The sequence below is a fragment of the Hydra viridissima genome, unplaced genomic scaffold (assembly GCF_058129835.1).
Source record: "Hydra viridissima isolate aposymbiotic clone 2 unplaced genomic scaffold, HvirCarnegie_v1 scaffold_15, whole genome shotgun sequence".
NCBI lineage: Eukaryota > Metazoa > Cnidaria > Hydrozoa > Anthoathecata > Hydridae > Hydra > Hydra viridissima.
The window spans coordinates 452,737-474,932 of record NW_028324314.1 but is presented as its reverse complement, the minus strand read 5'-3'; the positions used below and the strand labels follow the sequence as shown (position 1 = coordinate 474,932).

Below are 22,196 nucleotides of genomic sequence, written 5' to 3'. Positions count from 1 at the left end.
TTTATGTATTTCTTCAATTTGCACAGCTGTAACCTGTTTTTTTTTTGTTGGTTTGTCAAAATGAAATAGTTAGTACCAAAATAAATAAAATTTTGTCCTCATCCGGTTTTATTTATGAATAACAAATATTTAAACTTGCAAGAAGCACAATTCTTTAAATTAAAAAGGTAGCATGTTTGAGAAATATACTACTTTTACTAAACTTCAAAAGATTTACGATATCTTTTTACGGTATCTACGGTACCCACTCAAATCTTTTCTGGCGATGTCTTAAAAGCACTAAAACATTTAGCTAAATAATTCTCTGGGTTGCTTGAAGAAATAATTAAGGGTATTGATTACTCGGAGCTCAGTACAAGTATTGCAATATTTACTAAAGAAGGTTTAAAGACTTTTCATTTATTTTTTACGCTGAAGAGTAAAAAATCGTTTTAAAACATAGATAACATAAACACAAAAGAAAAGTGAACACAAAAGAAAAGAAAAAAAACAAGAAAAAACAAAATCAAAAAAAAACAAACTGATATTTATTAAAGCTCTGCATTTAAAAATAATAATGGTGATAATAATGATAATAAAAATAATAATGATGGTAATAATAATGATAACAAAAATAATAATGATGGTAATAATAATGATAATAAAGATAATAATGATGGTAATAATAATGATAATAAAAATAATAATGATGGTAATAATAATGATAATAAAAATAATAATGATGGTAATAATAATGATAATAAAAATAATAATGATGATAATAATAATGATAATAAAAATAAAAATGATGGTAATAATAATGATACATCCTGATTTACTGATAAAGTTTTACCAAAAGAGTTTACCAAAAAGACCTTGTGTATTGCATATTCTTTAAAGACAGATAAACATCAAAGTCTTTCTTACAGTTGTAACACACTGAAGATGTTTTTAATTTTTATTTCAACCTAACAGCGTAATATAGTGAATGTAGATTTAGCATTGCCAATAAAGCGAAAGACACTCCTATGAAATGCTTAACTAAACCATACCAAACTGAATTCTCTCGCATATCTCATAATGTTTTTAAAGATGTTTTTGGGTTATAAATTTCTTAAAAATAAATGTATCTCTAACTTGTGCAACTTTCCGAAGAAACAATTTTTTTAATTCCTTAAATAAATTTCTTTTGTTATTGCTCCGTCAACAATACCGTCAACCGGTATTATTACCACCAAAACAACCTCCACAACATTTTACAGTCGGCACCACCCATTATTTAATCATCTGTTTAGAATTTTTTTTATCAAGTCCTTCTCATCAAAAAATTGAAACACGACTCCTCTGTATAATGATTGTTTCCGAGTGAACTCACTATTTTATATAATTCCATATCACCGAAGTAGAATTTTAATTTTGTTTGCAATTTTTAATTTTGTAATATTTTTCTCGCCACAATCAAAATATTGCCGACATAGCAGCCGAGAGAAATTTCGGGCACCGGGGAAGTTTTCTTAAGGGGCCCTCATTATGATCAATTATATACCCAGGAACAAAAGAAACATGCTCTGGTCATTGAAAATTAAAAATAAATGTTGATTAAATCTTTTAAAAGTCAAAACTATTTAAATCTTTTAAAAATTATTTTAAAAAATTATTTGTACATACACGGAGCCCCGGGAATCTTCCCCGTCCACCCCCACCCCCCCTCTCGGCGACCATGATTGCCGATCAAGTTTCTTCTGATAATTCTTGCCATTTTTTATTTAAAAAATCAACTTTGTTAAAAATAAAAAATACAATTGTTATCGAACTTTACTCTGGGAAAAATTTACCATAACTAATCTTTTTAAAATAAAGAGGAATAATTTAATGTTTAAATTGCTTAACTTCTACGGCCTCAACACATTTAATCGGGGGAATAACTTCTACGGCCTCAACACATTTAATTGGGGGAATAACTTCTACGGCCTCAACACATTTAATCGGGGGAATAACTTCTACGGCCTCAACACATTTAATCGGGGGAATAACTTCTACGGCCTCAACACATTTAATCGGGGGAATAAAAAAGGGGAGCATAAACATTCATAAATGGTGGAAAGGGGAAATCCGGCCAAAGAGTTGATATATCTTCGGCTCAAAATAAATTTACTGAAAATTAAAAACGTTTTATATTAAACTTAATTAATAATAATGATAATAAAAATAGTAATAATAATAATAATAATAATAATAATAATAATAATAATAATAATAATAATAATAATAATAATAATAATAATAATAATAATAATAATAATAATAATAATAATAATAATAATAATAATAATAATAATAATAATGATAATAATAATAATAATAATAATAATAATAATAATAATAATAATAATGATAAAAATAGTAAAAAGAATGATAATAATAATATTAATAATATTAATAAAAATAATAATAATAATAATAATAATAATAATAATAATAATAATAATAATAATAATAATAATAATAATAATAATGACAATAATAAAAATAATAATAATAAAAATAATAGTAATAATAGTGATAATAATGATAATAATAACAATAATAATAATAATAATAATAATAATAATAATAATAATAAAAATAGTAAAAATAATGATAATAATAATAATAATAATAATAATATTAATAAAAATAATAATAATAATAATAATAATAATAATAATAATAATAATAATAATAATAATAATAATAATAATAATGATAATAATGATAATAATAATAATAATAATAATAATAATAATAATAATATTAATAATGATAATAATAATAATAATAATAATAATAATAATAATAATATTAATAATAATAATAATAATAATAATAATAATAATAATAATAATAATAATAATAATAATAATAATAATAATAATAATAATAATAATAATAATAATAATAATAATAATAATGATAATAATAATAATAATAATAATAATAATAATAATAATAATATTAATAATAATAATAATAATAATAATAATAATAATAATAATAATAATAATAATAATAATAATAATAATAATAATAATAATAATAATAATAATAATAATAATAATAATAATAATAATAATAATAATAATAATAATAATAATAATAGTAATGATAATAATAATAATAATAAACTTATATCTTTATCTTGTAAATGAGATTATCAAGTACCGATACAGAAGTGGGACAAGCATGAGTGGGAAAGCGGGAATTTTAATATTTTTCAACCTCTACCGTAATTCAGTTTACTGATAAGGTTTTACCAAAAGAGTGCCCTGCTGGCTCTTAATGGTACTTATGACATTATGCATCGCAAATGTTTTTTTAGTTTTCAATGTAACCAAATTTTTTTTAAATGTTAGAAATGAACTGTTTATTATTACAGGAAGTCCCAACTTTGCTTTTAATTTTTGATTTTGCTCGTCGCCACATCGCTTTAAAACAATTTGGTATAAACCAAAACGAAGACTTTGGTTTACATTTCCTCGTAAATATGAAGCCGCTGGTCAAGTGTTACATGCAGACCATATGTAACTTTAGACAGTTGAACCAGGGCAAATCCAATGGTTTACAGTTAATTTTTTATTTCATTTGTTATGGAATTCTATGATACGCAAATCTATGTGTAATTAAAACAACACTTTTTACACCTGACTTGGTTTGTTGCTGTTATTATTGTTGGTGTCGCTTTTGTTGCTTGGTTTATTTTCTGCTCGTCATTAAAGGTAAGCTTCCGTTGTTTTTTAGCTTGCTTTGCTGCTTTTTTGCTCTCAGCCTCTTTCAATCTCTCGAGTATTTCAGGTTTATTTAGACACTCCCCTTCGAACCTTGGCGCGTAATTATCTTAAACGTTTTTTTGTGTCAACGTGTTGGATACGAAACATTTGTTGCAAAGCTGCTGCAAGCAATTGGGCTAATTGCAATTGTTTTTCAAACTCTTTTTGAATTTCTTTTTGAATAGCCGGAGGTACTACAATATTGAAGGTTGTTTACAGTTGAGTTGACTTTGGAGGCGACTGATACTGATGCTATGTGACATATGCTGATGCTAAATGTTGTTGGGGTAGATTCAGAAGGATATGGTAGTAGCTGATGCTAGTAGTGGTGCTGGTACTATCTTAGATTCTGGTGGTTGAGATCTTGAAGGCTCAGGTTGAGATGACGGTGTTTCAAACGTATTAGCAATTTGAAACTTTCCCTGATCAATTTTGTTGATGTTGAGTGGAAACAAGCCAGGATTCTTAAATCCAGTGACTATTTGGGTGCGAACACCGACATCTAATGGCTGCAAATAAGCTGGTAAGCAAATTAACAAGTTATTGTTTTCGATGCAAATAAGTGCGACCCGATAAATGACATGCGTTACATGTTCATCTATGACTAAAATATGAATACCTTTATTTTGATAATTTTAATTAGATTTATTTATTTAAATAATTGATTAAACTAGAAGATTAAACTAACTATCTGGAGTTTTTTAACGTTGGGAACATACACGCTAGTGAGCCAGTTCACGAATTGCATATAATCCATTCATCCGGATGGAAATATGGCGTATACGGCAAAAGCTTATACCTATCTCTCCCTGGTGTACCATTAGGAAACAAATGAGAATGACCGTGGATTTGCAAATAGTCGACAACTAGTTGTTCACGTGCTTGAACCAATCCGAATTGCTTTACCTATGCCGTGGACACGCCTGTGAAGAGTTGCTATTGGTATGCTGAATGATTGAGCAGCTTTGTTAAGTGAAAATTCATCGCTTTGTACTTTGACCACTGCAAGCGCAACTTGCTCTTCCGTGTATGGTTCTTCTTTTTTCTTTTAGAACAAATTGTTTCGAGGCATATTTTACTCTAGAATAGATTTGATAATGACCGATTTTAAATTTATACAAAAAATTCCTATAGATTGATTTAACAAGTGAGCAATAATAAGCATCGGCGCACAATGAATCATCTAATACAAGCTAGGTGGACAAAAGTCATTTCAAGGAATCAATTAGTAGATAATCCCATGATATTTCTGAACACTCCCTAGAGAAAAATTCCAAGTATTAATTAGTGCACGTGTTTTTAAGTATTGAATTGTTAGCGCTTCAGTGAAACTTAAAGAAAAATTTTTGTTGTCAAACTTGTCGCAATTTTGCAGTGTAGGAATAGTTTATAGAAAACTTATTGTGAATAATAATTACGATTGTTGCGATGAATTTTACTTTAGAGGGTATACGCTAAATTTGCAGAAAAGTGGAATGCAGCCAATAGAACTATGGATAACTTTTTAAACAAAAATAAAAGTGGGTCAGAGGGCATTACTTTAGAGTTTAAAATAAGTTTGCATCGGTCCAGTGCTTCCACAACATCTGAAGGAAGTCGGCCTCAAGGTCGGCCCAAAAAAAACTTTGAAGACTCGTCTATAAAAACCAAAAGACGTAGAGTTGTAGATTTAGTGCAATCACGGAGTGCCAGTGAACTAACCACAGCTGCTGAAATAGCACACCGTTTATCGGGTCAGAGAAGCGTAGCTACTTCCATTAGAAAAAGTACAGAAACATAAAAACAAAGAAAATCTACTGATGTGATTTGTGGCGGCAGACAGTTGAGTAGCGATTAGGCATTAGCTTATTATGTGGATTCCAAGTGTACTAGTGACTCTTATAAACGAACAAGAAATTGGTCTCTGAAAGCGGGACATGAAGTATTTCCGTCTTACCATAATTTATGTAAATCCAAAAAGTCGTGTTACCCTCCAGAAGACTTTATTTCTGTCTCAGAAACGCGGGCTGAAATTAAACGTCAAGCCATATTAAATAAAACAACAGAACGGTTAATAACAACACAAAGTCAATTTCTCAAAAATGAACCTTCTAAATCGTCACTTACATTAATAAGCAAATGGGGATGTGACAGAAGTTCCGGCAATAGTACCTACTAACAAAGATTTAAGAACTTTGGTGCTAATGATGAATTTCTGTTTGTATTTGTATTTGATTGAATGATGATTGTCATTATATTATTTGGCAAAATCCCCGGCCATCATCAACACTTTATTGCCGACCAATTAAATTCATCTTTTCAAAAGAAACACACAAATTTACTGTAATAGAAACTAAAAAAGTTTTGAAAGAAATATCTGAACTTATTCCAACACTGTGTAGCGTTGGTGAATTTAAATTTGTTGTGAAACACAATCTGTTACTTACGATGACAGATGGAAAAGTATGCAATGCTTTAACTGACACGCGTTCAACACAAAAATGATATATATCTGTGGTGTTACTCCTAAAATGATGAATGGTGAATTAAAAAACATGGTTGATAAAAAAGAAAATTACAGTTTTGGTTTGTCTACCTTGCATGCTTGGCCCTGTACCTTTGAATGCTTGCTACCTCTGTACCTTTGAATGCTTGCTACACATTAGCTACCGCTTGGACATAAAAATATTGCAAGCTAGAAGCAATGAGGAAAAGTGTCGTATCAAACAACGTTCGGAAGAAATCAAACAAAAGCTTAAAAAACAAAAGGGACTTATTGCAGACAAACCAAAACCTCGTTATGGCAATACAAATGATGGCAACACAGCTGGCAAGTTTTTTCTAAATCCAGAAAAGAGCGGAAAGATTACAGGATTAGACGCTGAACTAATGGATCGTTCCCTCTATAGAAAAAAACCGCAATGCATTTTGGTCTTTGTACTCACTGATAATAAACAAATTAGAGTTTAAGATTTTTAAAATAAACAGTCAAGTAATTTAATTTAAAAAAGACTCTTCAAAATGATTTCAAATGATAAAATATCTTGTGATAAACTAATAACTCATTCTATTAAAGAAAGTATTGCTGTTAAGCCAATAACAACAACAAATTACGGAGGTGGCATAACTTGTTGTGTTCCATTGTGCATCAATAATTCGCTCAAAAACAAACTGATCATTTTACATCATCCCAAAGAAAAAAATGTAATTGGTAGGAAAAACTTTGTTCCTTCTATTTCTGCTATAGTTAAATCTTTTTTTGAATAACGACATTTGATTTCAATAGAATTTTTTTTTTTTCATTTACTAATACAATTCCACACGGCTTGTACCGAGCCAAGGCCATTTTGGGTAAATGTAAATCCGCATCTCATTACTGATACATTTTTTATATTTTCATACTTTTTTATTGCAGTGTTTTCATTTATTTTATCCCAATTACAAGGTTTGTTGCAAAAGTTATTTTTATTGTTTTTCAAAAATCTATGAGGCAGGAAAAATTTTTTGTCTATTAATAACAAAACCAAAGTTTGAAGATGTCAAGCGTTTCTTTCCTTCTTCAAGCCATAAACTTGTAGCTTGTGATAAAGTAGCTCTTTCCAAAGTCTTTATTTTCTCTTTTGATAGAACTAAATATTTTGAAATAAAAACTAATTGAGTTTCATCAAATTCAAATGAGTCACTGAATTATACTTCAAATTCATTAATTATGGTAGGAGTGAATCGTTGAGCTAAAACGGGAAATTAAAAAGACTCAAAAGTACTTACATACAAATTGTTGTTAACACAATCCAGTTTTTTTACCGCTTCTTGGTGCGGGTGTCTCCGTTAACGTTGTCATCCACTCTTTTCTGTGCAAAAGTAAATTTTTTGTATTTTTTAAACCTTCTTTAATGAGCATCCGGCTGTTTCGAGACATTAGATTGTGGTTGAAATTTTACTAATAAATAATGCAGTTTTTAGAACAAAGTATTTTACATGCATAAACCGCGTACTTATTGCACATTTAATGTTTTAATCCAGTTGCACAGCTTGGGGAGGAATACACAGCTTGGGGAGGAATGAGCCATTCCTTCTCGGTTAGGATTGAACCGCGGGTCACTAATACTTCCCGTTAAAAAAGTTTTGACTTCAGCGTAAAAACATATTTACGTTTGACTTTTATGTCTTAGTATATCATTAGAAATCTCGTGTGCAACATTATATATATTTTTACCATATGTTATAATGCCTCGAGTCTATAAAAGAACCACTTCGAAAGCAAAAACTTCCAGTAAAGATATGAAAGATGCATTACATTTAACCCAAAAAGGAAAAAGTATTAGAGAAACTGCAATAACTTCCAAAATACCCTATTCAACGCTTCATCGTTATTGGAAAAACTTTTTGCTTAATGAAAATCCGAGACTTACCCCGAATTATTATGTTAAAAGAATATTTATAGACAAGCAGGAATTAGAATTAAAGGAATATATTTTGACTTGTTCAAGAATGTTCTATGGCCTTCCAATAAAAGAATGTCGGTGTATAGCTTTTGTATAGATCAGGGGTGGGGAACCTTTCTGAGCTTAGGGGCCGCATAACCCTTAAAAAAATTGTTTGGGGGCCGCACTAATAAATATGCAAATTTGGTGTATAGTACTCGTACTAATTTTATATTTCCTAAAGCATCTTGTATCGCAATATTTCTTAACGCATGTATCACAATATTTCTTAATGTATCATGTATCACAAAAGTTATCAATGGCTTTTCTGATTCTGTTTCTTTTGAACCAAATGTTTTCATAATGTCTCTTTGAAGTAGCATTCTTCAAAGTAGCAATTGTGAGGTCACACAACAAGCAAAGCATTTTATCCTTGGTTGGAATCATGAAGTAATCTTCCTCCCATTTTTCATTAAAAGACCGATTTTCCTCTTGCTTTTTTAGGGAGAACTGACATTTTGACACTAGTTGAAAAATTAGACATAAATAGAAAACCATGATATGCATTATACAGCGGAGAAAATAGAATTAGCCTCACCTTTATTTTTTGTTCTAATTTAATAAAAATTGCAGGTAAACAATTATGAAATCTACTTTATTTCTTATTACTTCTACTACAACTAAAAAGTTTATAAATTGGTATGTTTAATTAATTCCAAATGGAAAAAAAAATTAAAAGTATTCAATTTGTGGAGAAAATTGAATTAGCCTCATTAACGTTATATACAAAAAATAAAGAAAATATTTTGTTTTTACGCTCATTTAGTATTTAGTATTGCTTCCTGAATTTTTAATGACTTCAAATATGCGGTTTGACATACTAGTCACAAGATTTTGGATAGTTTCTATAGATATTTCATTCCAAGCTTCTATGATACGAGTTTTCAGCTCCAAGGTGCATTCAAATTGCTTACCATTTTCATAAACCTTTCTAGAAAGTATTCCCCAAAGATTTTCAATTGGTTTAAGGTCTGGACTACGTGCGGGCCATTCCATTACGTGAATATTTTTTTCTCTAAACCAAGCTTTTGTAAGCTTTGAATTATGGATAGTAGCATTATCTTGTTGGAAAGTGAAAGTTTCACCCATCAATTCCTCACCATGTTCAAGTAAACTTATTTCTAATAAGTCAATGTAGTCCTGTGAATTCATTTTTGTTGAAATCCATGCCAGTGGAAGTTTTCCAGCAAAGGAAAAAGCCCCCCAAACCATAACATTTCCACCCCCAAAGTTACGACTCATCCGAGTTTCTTTCTCTTTTCGAAGATCGTGCCAGTAATATTGATAGCCATCAGGACCATCTAGATTGAACTTTTTTTCATCACTAAAGAGAATTTGATGCCACTCTTCTTGCCAAGACATGTGTTCTTTCACAAATTGTAATCTAACTTTTTTATGACGAGCAGTAAGTTTTGGTTTTGGTTAACGCTTTTTCCAAACTGTGTTTGGATCTTCATGTAAGATTTGTCTCACACGTTGAACAGATACAGGTAATTGTAAATCAGCACGAATTTGAGATGCAGTCATGTGCTGAGCAGCAGCACAACGTACAATAACTCGTTTAGTACGATTATCAATTTTACGTTGGCCACCACTTCCCTTATAAGCTCCATAATTAACGCCAATCTTGAAGTAATTGCTAACCACTTTTGGAGATATTTTAATTTTCTTTCCAATTTCCCGATTAGATAAGCCTGTATCTTTGTATGCTTTGATTACTGCTAATTCTTCATTCGTTAAACGCTTACCACGTCCCATTTCAAATTAAGGTATCAAAAACCAAATGTTAAAAACTTTATGAGCACTGATTTCACAGTCTTTGTTTAACTTACAAATAATAATAAAAAACTAACTCACAAATGCGTATCACCAGATTAAAATATACAAGTAAACTGAAAATAATTATTGATGAGGCTAATTCTATTTGCTACCGCAAATATCAAGTATTATACATTTTATGGTTTTATCAAATGTACCGCAATTTAATTATGCTATATTATAATCTAAAAAGTTGTTGTTTGTAACAGTAATTATATGTGTGTGGATACAAAAGTTGTACCGCACAAACTTGTTTACAGATTTACAAAATATTGGATCAGCACATGGTGAGGCTAATTCTATTTTCTCCGCTGTAATACAAAAACTTGCAGTCAATTGATTTCTACTGTCACAAAAAAAAATCCGTACGTTGTTTTTATTTATTCATTTTCTTTTGTTTTGTTGTTATTTCTGTCAATCAATTACTACTGTACCAGCTTTGCCAAGTTAAACAATTTTTTCCCCTAATTAACATTAGCATTCATACACTTTACTATAACTAAAATGTAAAAATAAAGTAATTTTTTAAATTTCACTTTATTCTCTAAAATATTTTTAAAAAAATTTAAGTTCTTATTTTTACGTTTCGGGGCCGCACAAAGAGTGTCTGGGGGCCGCAGGTTCCCCACCCCTGGTATAGATGTATGTATTGATTTTGTATAGGTTTTGTATAAATGGTGTATAGATACTTTTATTATATCTTAATATTTGGAAATAATCATTTGTCATGGCAGAATTTATTATTTATGTTACATTATTACTTAATTATGTTATGTTTAATTATAAAGTATTTGTTACTTAATTTTCAATAAATTAGTTAAAGATAATAACTAATTTTGGTTTTCTAGTAATCAAAGATAATGGCCCACTCCTACCATTTGCTTGGTTCACTCCTACCCATTTATGGGTAAGAGTGAACCAGTAGCAACACCTGCGTTATTGTTCAAGTTATTAAAAATCTGAAGATATTTTAATATTTCATGTATTACTACTAGAAACCTAATACATTAGGCTACCTTAGGCTCCTTATCCTATACTTTTTCCACTTTTGGTTTTCTTGATATAATCAATTTAAAAAAAAGTGACTCACTCCTACCCATCCTCCCCTATGTGCAAAAATCGGGGTTGCACAAAAGTTTCCATTTCCTGATACAAAAGGACACTTTTGTGAGTTGTTTAGATCCTTTTCTAAATTCCTCTTTTCAAAGGAACCTTTAGAAAGCTTAATTGGTTCTGAGTTTTTTCCTTCAGCAGGAACATGCCATTGCTGTAACACTTCTGTGCTTATTCTATCAAATGGTGCATAGTTTAATTTTAATTGTTTATATTCATTCAATTGAAATAATACTACAGCAACATGCTTGCAGCATCCTCCCATACAAGCTTAACAATTTCATTTAGCATACAAAATATCTCCTTCTTTTTAACAAAAATGTACATAAATAAGGTACTGATTTTTTTTGATTGAAGCTGAAACGTTATCTCTGATAAGAAAAGACTTTGTTTCAATGTTGAAATTAGGTTAAACACCTAAATTTTAAACGAAGCTCACCTTAAATAGTTGATACCCAGAAATTTTATGCTTTGAAGTACCTCTAGCTCCGAAAACAGTCGAACTGTCTTCTATAACTAAGTATTTGTGTATTTTTTCTTGGGTTATATTAGGTAGTAAGGAAAGACATCTTGACCAAGAGCTTATTTGTTCTTGTACAACTTCTTCAGCATTTATTTGATTAAACTGACTAGATATTTCTTGAAATTCTGGTTGAGTAGCGATTAATTAAAGTATCATGAAAAGTATTCTTGCACTTAAGTGCAAAAATGTTTTCATGATACTTTAATTAAAGTGCAACAATATATATATATATATATATATATATATATATATATATATGTATGTATGTATGTATGTATGTATGTATGTATGTATGTATGTATGTATGTATGTATGTATGTATGTATGTATGTATGTATGTATGTATGTATGTATGTATGTATGTATGTATGTATGTATGTATGTATGTATGTATGTATGTATGTATGTATGTATGTATGTATGTATGTATGTATGTATGTATGTATGTATGTATGTATGTATGTATGTATGTATGTATGTATGTATGTATGTATGTATGTATGTATGTATGTATGTATGTATGTATGTATGTATGTATGTATGTATGTATGTATGTATGTATGTATGTATGTATGTATGTATGTATGTATGTATGTATGTATGTATGTATGTATGTATGTATGTATGTATGTATGTATGTATGTATGTATGTATGTATGTATGTATGTATGTATGTATGTATGTATGTATGTATGTATGTATGTATGTATGTATGTATGTATGTATGTATGTATGTATGTATGTATGTATGTATGTATGTATGTATGTATGTATGTATGTATGTATGTATGTATGTATGTATGTATGTATGTATGTATGTATGTATGTATGTATGTGTGTATGTATGTATGTATGTATGTGTGTGTGTATGTATGTATGTGTGTGTGTATGTATATGTGTATATGCACTATATATATATATATATATATATATATATATATATATATATATATATATATATATATATATATATATATATATATATATAGTGCATGAAAAAGTTGTTTGTTTCCATTTTATGTTTTCTTCTGTCAGTTTGTAATATCAGTAAAATTTTACTTAAATTATTATTTTTTTACTTTTTAGAGTTTCAGAGAAAAGTTATGTTTCAACTTTCTGAAATAAAGAACTTGTTGATAGATAGGACTGCACATCTCTCTAATAATGCGGAAGAAGTTTTTAAACAGTGTAAAAGTTCAGACGAACCTAATATTTTAGAAAAAACAATTGCTGACGGGGATATTTAATACAGTACTTTTGTATGGTTGAATATAATTCTTTTCTCGTTTATGTTATTGTCATGTTTTTTTTTAAAATTGTCTTAAATTGTTTATCATATTATTTTCATGTTATCTTTATTTGTTTTAGGTAAAATAGTTATCATCAGTTGGCAAAAAAAACCCAGCTAATGCAATAAAAAATATTTTACTCACGTAAGTTACCAGCAAAAGTTTTTTTTGACGCTAACTCTAATACATATCTTTCAGAAGATAAATCATCGTTTTCTTTTGCTTTTATATAAAAAAAAGTTTTTTATATAAGAAAAGTTTCTAAGCACTGCTATTAAAATATATTTTTGCATATTTAGACTGTATGTTTTGTCAGAATACAGCATGAATGGTTTAAAGAAAAAGAAAATATTTAAAGAGCTTGTAAATCTATGTAATGCAATCGCCGGTATCGATCTTACCTTATTATTGTATTCAATTAACTTGTTTAAAAATTTTTTTTTATTTTTGATGCACTGATTTTGTTGATGAATTTTTTCTTATTCTATTTAATAGATGCTGTTTTAAAGTCTTGTAAAAACGTGACAAATGCAGAAGCAATGCAACTTATTGGCACAATAATAAAAGATTCTTCTGAAAGATTGAAGAAAAAAACCCTCTAATATTAATTGACAATGATTAAATTCTACTATAATTAAATCTTGTATTTTTTAAATTTAAATTCCTTTATAAATTTGTAATTCTTTATGTCCCTCTATGTCTCCCTATGATTAAATAGAATCATATCGAATTCGATTGTTATATGCAATTTGTTAAATAAAGGGCTTGGAAAAATATCAAACTTTCTAAAGACTTTCTCTTGAGAAAGTCTTTACGTCTTTACATAGATTCTTAGAATCTATGTAAAGATGATAAGTAATCTTAGAGTCTGTACATTTACTAATAGATGTACATCTAATTAGATGTATAGACGTAAAAAGACGTCTATAGGACATCTTTTTCATACGTCTTATGGACCTCTGAAAAAGATGTCTGAAGAAGACGTCCTCTGGACTTTCACCTGAGACCAACTAAGGACGTCTTACAGACAAGAAATCGGACGTCTTATAGACGTCCTTAGAACCTCATTGTGCCCCCTGGGTACATTATTGCGGCCTCCTGCAGAAACATAACCAATAAAAAAGAACATGGAAAATATGGCTTCCGTATTTTTTTCTCTGGTCCTTTTGTTTCAGCAGTGTTCCACCACCATTATAACATCATCAAAAAATTACAATTTTAGCTCGTATACCAACCAATTATACCAATATTACCAACGTACTTATAAGTACGTTGGTAATATTAACTGCAGATTAAACTCAGAAGGTCAGAAAAAGTGGGAAAAGTTCTTAAGAATTAATCATAAAATAGTTTTATAGATGAATATTTCTTTAAAATAAACCCGTAAAGCTATAATAAAAAGCTTTATGATCTTCTCCTTCCAACACCGAAAATTGTGTGACTCTAAATAATGAAAAAAAAAAAAGAAAAAAAATTATAATTGAATTAATTTTCATAAAGCTATAGAGTTTTATAAAGCAATTGAGACTTTACAAAGTAATTAAGTAATAAAGAATTTTTAAAGTTTTAAAGATATATAAATCAAAAAGAATTTTTAAAATAGTAAAGTTATAAAGTTGGACTTTTTTAGATGATAAAATAAATTCCTAGAGGCTCTAGGCTAGAGCTTGATATACAGACACGTGTATGTAAGTCTTAGGAGCTTATTATCAAAATGCGGAATACCCGTTTTCGGAGATTTCAGATATTTTTCTACAAAGAATTGCTACATGGTTTCTTAACTAACTAATTCAGCTTCATTTTTAAGTTACTTTCACATGGTATTAACAATCTTTTTAAATATCTTCTTAAAATTATTTTTAAAATTTAAAAAAAGTTTTTCAAAAGCGACTTGATGTCAAGCTTTTAGATTATTGACAGCACAAAAAATGTAGAGCAGTAAAATATACAATTTGCAGACCTTTCAATTTGCAGACCTTTCAATTTGCAAACCTTTCAGTAACAGAACGTTGCACCCTCGGAAGATGTTTTTCCATCCAAACAACTTTCACAAGCCTGCTGACCTGAAGTACTTTTGAATTTATTCTTAGGGCATGGAGAGCAACCGAAATTATTAGATCTGTTAGGTTCATAGCCAGGAGGACACTTTTCGCAAAAGTAACCATTTAGACGCGGGGCAGAGGCTTCCGGACAAACCTGGCAGAAATTTAGATTTGGAGACCTTCTCTGTAGTATTTGGTCTATGAACATTCCATTATTACTACAGCACTTTTCAAATTGTGGCTCGTCTGATACGGTGCTAAGCTTTGGTCGACTCAATAATTTGGATTGAAAGCAAAACTCTGCTGCTGCTCGAAGAAACAACTTTGTTGCAGAATAAATTTTGGGCAAAACATGATCGGAGCGAAGTTTGATGCGCCATTTTGATCCGTCCAATCGAGGATATAGCTTGCCTTCTATTTTACCTTCTACATTCGAACAAAAAGTTCCAAACTTTATGCTGCATGGTTCAAATGTATACGGATTAGGTTGAGTACACTTCGAATGATTTTCTCTGTATTGATTTGTAACTAAAAGACCACCTTCAAACATATAGGACTTCCCTGCCAACTGGTTTTCTAATAAAACTAACTTGATATTGGTTTCATGAGAAAAATTAAATGGTGGAGGTAGATGTATACTCAATTTTTTAAGAAAAAATGGTCCTTGGTCATAGCTAGAAATCCATCCATTTTCCACGAGCCACTCTTTGTTCGGAATACTTAAAAATGCAAACCCTTTTGTAAACGCAGTATCTTGAGTGTATAAAGTAGAAAGGTCAATAGTATCATTTTCACCCGTCATAGTCGCTGGAATTAAGAATTCATCTGTTTTGGTGACACAATTCGGACATTCACACATGTTAATTGGAACAGTGTTAATTAATGTCCCTGGATCACCACTAGGGTTCTCAAGCAAATCTGTACATACTGGTTTTTCAACTCCATGATTCATGTATGTCAGGTAATTACAAGCGTTTTTTATAATTGTAATCTTATGATACCTTATAAGATGGAGAGCTTCGTATTTGGTGAGAAGATTTTGGAGTTGATCACTAGATGATCCTTTCAATGAACTTGAAAGGTTTTTAGCTGCATCTTCAGCTATAGTAGCTCTTACATATATGGTAAACCTGTCCATTATTGTAGATTCCTGCGATGCTATTTCTTGATACAAAGCAACCAATACTGCAGCAGCTTCCTTGGCTTCGGGACAAAGACCTTTTTTTATTGGTTTATTTGCTGCAATAGCTCCCAGTTCCGTGTCAGGATTTTCAATTACTTCACAAAGCTTATCTAATATTTGACTTAAAATTGCTTCATATTCACTAATATCAACTGCAGTTATTGCTGGTGAATATTTGTCATAGTGTTCAACAAAGTTGTTAAGCTGCTCGTTTGTAAATTTTTTGTCTTGCTCAATTGTTTGAAGAAAGCGCTTTATAGATTCAAATACATCTTTGTTTGCATTTACCAGGGTAGAGACTTTTCTTATTAGGCTATTCAACTTTGGGATTGTATTTGTTTCAATATAACGAATTTGCTCAGTGATTAAATTTTGTTTCGCGACTTCACCAAACGCTTCTTTTATGTCAACTACTGAAGCATCACCTCCAATTAGAAATTTGAAGGGATTGAAGGCTCCAGCAATACGAGATGAAAGAACAAAAAATTTAGAAGCACTATCTGCTTTTGAAACATCTAATGCAGTAGTCATTATTTCAGCTAACAGTTTTGCAAATTTGAAGGACGTACTATCGCATCGAGTTTTTGATTCAGACCAAATTTTTAATGCATATTCTTTATGGGACTTTGCCATTAATTTATCAAATTGAGAAAGTGTACGAAAGTATTCTCCCAACTGGGTTGTAAACACTTGACCCAAGGTATCAATATTATTTCGTATAGCTTCAAAATTTCCTTTAAGGAAGTTATAACTTAGAAGCCCAAAATGGTTAACATCACGGTACAAAACAATATTGTCACTTCTTGCTGGTTTAGCAAAATTTTTAACACTGTTCAAGAAAGCCTTAACTTTGCAAAACTCAGGATAAACCGGGTTCGGAACATTACAAACCCAATTTCGGCATTCCGCAGTTAGCTCGCTAATGGCAGCCTGTGTTGATTGGTAAACTTCATTAATCGTACCGTCTACTTTTATCTTTTTTACAATATCCATTAATTTATATGGAGAGCATTTGGCACACTGAACACTTGCAATATGTGATGTGCAAGACTTTGATACCGACATCTGACATTGCGTTAAGAACTTTTCTTTTCCATTACAAACAACCGACGTCAGGAAAAGAGGAGCATTTTTCATAATGTCAGTTTTTTGGTAGCTGAAAACTGGTACAGGAATTTTGAATTCTTCACCATACAGATGATTGCAAGCAACTTGAGCTGCGTTAAAATCCCATATATTGCCACAAACTGGAGTGTCTTCAAAAACAATGCTTCCCTCATTTTTTTCTAAGTTAAATGGTATTAATCTAAGTTTAGCTGGTTCCAAGCAAATAACGGCTGCCCCATTTGATGAGCCACAGTTGTGATAGGTTTTATGTTCGCAGTGTTTAAGACTGTACTCGTTCCCATTACAAACAACGTCATCCATGAAAAAGTTCGGATTTACCTGCTCACTTCCCCATCCTAATGAAAGTGTACCTGGAGGAAAATTCAAGCTTTTACAGACAACCTCCGCGTTTTTGTTTGTCCAGTAGTGATCGCATATTGGTCGTCCAAATATATTTACAGTTCCGAAATATCGGCTATCTATAAAATTTAATCATTAAAAAATTTAATTTCGCACAAATATTATTTAATTTTAAAAAGTGTAAAGCAGTTACAATAAGAACAAATATGTTTATGTGTGCTTACTGAATGTAGAAATAAGTTTTTAAGGTTTTTTTTGTAATTTTTTTAAAATAAAAAACAATTATTACTCTCCATTCCCACATAAGGTACATTTATACATATATGCATTTATATATATATATACATAAGTTAGCAAAAATGGCTTAATTAAGATTAAAAAGTCTGATGAAGTGGTGAAGCCTATTATCATAATATTTATGGCGCTCATAAAAATTTATAGTTTTTAAGTGGTAATTAGAATGTTACTAATTTATTTATGATGGTGCGCTTAACCCCCCAGATACTTTAAAATTTCTTCTAGTTTTTCACATACTTATGTTTGAAAAGGTGAGTCTTAAGTTGTTTTTGATTTCAGCCTCCGAGTATCGTGTTTTACATCCTATTTCATCCCGCCAATTCAAGCAGTCATTATTAGAATCACATTGTTGGTAATATCGTGCGCAGGTTCTTCCGTTGTAGCATTGAAACTCTTTGCATGGGTTAGGACAATCTTCCAAATCGTTTCCACATTCATACAAAAAACCTGCTCTTGCCTTGCAGGTACATCTCTGGTTTTCTCTAAAAAAATTAATTTTTTATAATAATTTATCTGTTTGAACTAAAAAACTTTTCATCAGCAAATCCACAAAAATGTATAAAGATTTTCACAATACATTTTTGTGTTCTTTGAAATAAGGATAGATAAATAAAATTTTTTTGGCTCAAGTCCAAAATCTATTGAAATGTCAAGTTAAATCTTTAAAAGAAAACAAATTTGTATATATATTTTAGAAATTCTGAGTCATTTTTGTGTAAATAAAAATATTTTTTACCTAACTTAAAGTTCAATTATGCTTTCAGTTTATTTACGTTCTTATGTCAAGAGAGAAACTAAAATATCTGCTCGAATTCGCTGCATTTTATTTTATAAAATATCATATGTAATAAAACAATAAAAAATAAAAGTTAAAGTAAATAGAGTTTTTTAAGTATATATAACAAGCAGGTGCTTATTTTTGTAAATCTGTAAATCTTCATTGTAAAAAAAATCTCAAAGATATTTGTATGATGGGCGAAGAACAAATATGCAAAAATCGTGTCTGCAACACATTAAACAACAATCTGAGCAAGAATCCTACAGGACCAGCTAACAGGTGAATTTTACAAAGTTTGATGGTAAAATAATTAATGCACTGAATGATACAAAGTTTAAATACTATTGCAAGATATGTGGCGCTAATCCATCACAAATAAGAAAAACGGTGGCCATAAGGATTAAATAATTTCCATTACTGGATATGTAAGTTTATATATCTTCAGGACTATAAAACGGATGCAAGGAATTTCCAAGCAAGAAAGAGAAAATTTTGGTACCTGAATTTTATTTGAAATAAAAAGATACGACAAATTATAATAAGCCTTTTTGTGAAATAACCCAAACACACGAAACACAAAAAAGGGAAGCGGCCGATAAACGCTTAGAAAATTTTATTCATATATTACCCATGAAATTATAAGAAAAAGCAGAACTAATTTTATTAAATATGATTGATAAGTGTTCACGAACTTTTGAAAAAGCTTGTTTCAGCTATTAGAAACAACTGAATGGAGTTTAATTCGACGAGGCGAATTTACTCCAAAACAAAAACAAAAAAGAGAACCAAGTATACCCCATAGCTCATTGATTTTAAGGGTTTTTTTTACAGACATCATACGAAAAAAATCCCCAATTACAAACAGTCGTAATTACGAGATTTTAATTTCCGAACATTTTCGTAATACATGAAATCTTAAAGTAAAATTTCCGAAAGACAGTGTAATTACATAAAGCCTGACGGAAGAGGTCTTTAACAGACAAAATTGTTACACATACACAAGAAATGTTCTAAAAATTACATTTAAGTGATAGATCCATTCACGCAAATAAAAAGTTAAATTTTATGACAAAATTTATTTATTTAACTTTTATTTGGGTGGGTGGACAAAACAAAAACAAAATCACTTAATTAAAATTTGACAAAGCTTCAGTAAAAGTGTTTTTAAACACTGGAATGTTTACAAATTTAAACTTGAAACAACGAAAATGGTACATGAAAATTACTACTGACATCCTAAATTTTATCTCTTTATAAAAAAAATTACGACTTATAGTACCTTTTTTATTAACGTTATTTTAACGTAATTTCGTAATACTACGGAACTAAACGTTTGTTTTATTTTTTTGTTAAATTTGATTCAGTTTATCAAATTTGAATATTTAGGAATACAGCATCGATATCTGATTATTGCTTACATAAGTCAACACAAAATGCATTTCAGTTTAAAAAAAGTTAATTTTATTGATTTTAACTAAAACGATCTTTTGTAAATCATCATTTAATAAATGATTAAAACTAAATAGCGTTTTCACTTTATATATCGTCGGGTGACAGGAAAAACTCATTAAGTAAGAAACTAAAGCAATGGAGTAATTATCATTTTAATTGTTTCTTTTAAGTTAAATTTTCATTTTTGGAACAGCATGTTTCGAATTGTATGGTTATTATGCTTTATATTCTGCATTCTGTAACTATAACCTAATTTTCCTGAGAAAGTTAATTATATTTTATTGTACTTAGTGTAAAAAAACACATTTCCTATTTTTTGTACTTAGTGAGTCACGCGAAGATATATTAATTGTACAATATACTTAGGTATACTGTCCATAATGTTTACTGCAACATCCAAGTGCTAATACCCCAGGATATATATTTGCCTTTTAACAAATTTGAACAAATAATGTAATGTTCTGCACCAGAATATCATATCATTTTATGTTAGGTTTACAGAATGTTCTACAGAATGATTTGGTACGGAATATTCTTCAAATTTATAATTAAAATCAAATTATGAAATCTAATTGCTGATTAACATGCAAAAGAATTCAATTATTGGTTTTAACTATTAGTATCGGAAAAAAACATCTCTTCCAATGCACTGATGATAAGTTATTAAAGTTCCTGAAGCACTGAATCATAAAACTGTTAGTATCTATTAGTCATTTAATGGCCTGGTTCTATACACACCGTAGCACATTTATATACGTACGCAATATGTGATTTGTGGGCCATCCCAAGTATGTTAGCCTAGCTATTTTAAATTTTTTAAATAATTGCACATGTCAAAAAATACCAATGGTCGATATAATACAGTTAGTATGAGTTTAGAATTCATGGAATATCAATATATAGGTCTAACTTAAAATATCATCATTCTACACACTTTATAAAAGAGATGGAGGTTAGGACGAGCCAGTACATCAATATCCCATCCAACTCCTCAAAACGGATCCGCCACTGATTTCAGGGTTTTGTTCCTGATAGTTTATTTTAAAAAAATGGTGAAATGACCTAATTAGTTTGGATTTTAAACAATCCAGTTATAATTTACCTTATAGAAACTTCACACACTGCTCTTCGAAGTCCAACCCATTCAACTTGTTCGGCAATTTCAGCCCTCTCTTCAAAACTACATATTGTATCGCAGCACTCAGTTCGTACTTGTTGTTGAGGGCTAGCTCGCTTGTTTCTTAAGAAGGATAAAGCCTTGTTTTCTTTCAAAAGCATTTTTGATTTTGACTGAATACAAAAAATTAAAAATGCAAAATACAAAAACAGTATTCTAACACTGTATATGTACTTGTAAACAAAACTCCTAAGTTTATATCTGAATTTTGAAAAGTTAAAAATGCCTATGCAATCATTTTCTTTTTTCCAATGAAATTAAGTTTTCTTACTTTAGTAACATCTTCCGCAACTAAGATTGATAAGACGGATGTAAATACTAAAAATTTCCACCTCATACTTGATTTATTCATGCAGAGCTGACTTTAAAATAAAAAGTAGAATTGACTCTTTTTTTAAATTTTATTCGTTATTCGTTGTTCCAAGTTATGCCAAAACCTTCGATAGAAGATCTACATGTTCATAGAGGATAGAAATCTTTTTTTATATCTCTTTTCAATTTACACAGTTGAAAATCTGTTTTCGTATTATTGTTTTAAGCCAAAACAAAAATCTCAGTATCCAAGTAAATATACATTTTCTCTCACCCAATTTTCTTTATGAATAACAAATATTTAAAGTTGTGAGATGTCTGATTCCACAAATAAATAAGGTTATATAACTGAGAAATATGTTTTTACCAGGCTTCCAAAGAATTACTTTATGTTTGGCCCACTAAAATGAGGTTTCCTTCGGGCGACGACCCATTGGCACTCAAACTTTTAGTTTATTAATTGTTTGGGTTGCTTGAGGAAATTATAAAGTCTATTA

The 22,196-nt window shown here is 29.7% G+C and overlaps 2 protein-coding genes and 2 pseudogenes across 2 annotated transcripts; 3 read left to right on the top strand and 1 right to left on the bottom strand.

Annotated features, from left to right (window-relative positions):
- Positions 1–3,180: 3,180 nt before the first annotated feature.
- On the top strand, positions 3,181–6,318 carry LOC149878019 (uncharacterized). Its single transcript, XM_090072480.1, has 3 exons — positions 3,181–3,734; positions 3,971–4,308; positions 5,230–6,318. Exons 2-3 carry the CDS (start codon positions 4,291–4,293, stop codon positions 5,563–5,565), a joined length of 354 nt encoding a protein of 117 aa, XP_089928606.1. The 5' UTR covers positions 3,181–3,734; positions 3,971–4,290; the 3' UTR covers positions 5,566–6,318.
- A 1,673-nt stretch (positions 6,319–7,991) lies between these two features.
- The window catches only part of LOC145182606 (uncharacterized), a 286,819-nt pseudogene continuing 272,614 nt past the window's right edge, over positions 7,992–22,196 (top strand).
- LOC149878018 (uncharacterized) lies at positions 11,857–13,603 on the top strand (annotated as a pseudogene).
- Positions 14,339–21,867, bottom strand: LOC149878017 (uncharacterized). Its single transcript, XM_090072868.1, has 5 exons — positions 21,659–21,867; positions 21,313–21,500; positions 18,218–18,462; positions 14,952–17,802; positions 14,339–14,434 (listed from the first exon to the last, which is right to left on the bottom strand). The coding sequence occupies exons 1-4, from the start codon at positions 21,737–21,739 to the stop codon at positions 14,987–14,989; spliced, it is 3,330 nt and encodes a 1,109-aa protein (XP_089928994.1). The 5' UTR covers positions 21,740–21,867; the 3' UTR covers positions 14,339–14,434; positions 14,952–14,986.

Bases quoted from the DNA above. Each gene is read 5' to 3' on its own strand.
- LOC149878017 (XM_090072868.1), bottom strand. From the start codon at position 21,739: ATGAATAAATCAAGTATGAGGTGGAAATTTTTAGTATTTACATCCGTC. The intron at 21,501-21,658 runs GTAAGAAAACTT...TTTTGTATTCAG, and splicing joins TTGCGGAAGATGTTACTAAA to TCAAAATCAAAAATGCTTTT. The intron at 17,803-18,217 runs GTATGTGAAAAA...TAAATTTTATAG, and splicing joins ACTCACCTTTTCAAACATAA to ATAGCCGATATTTCGGAACT.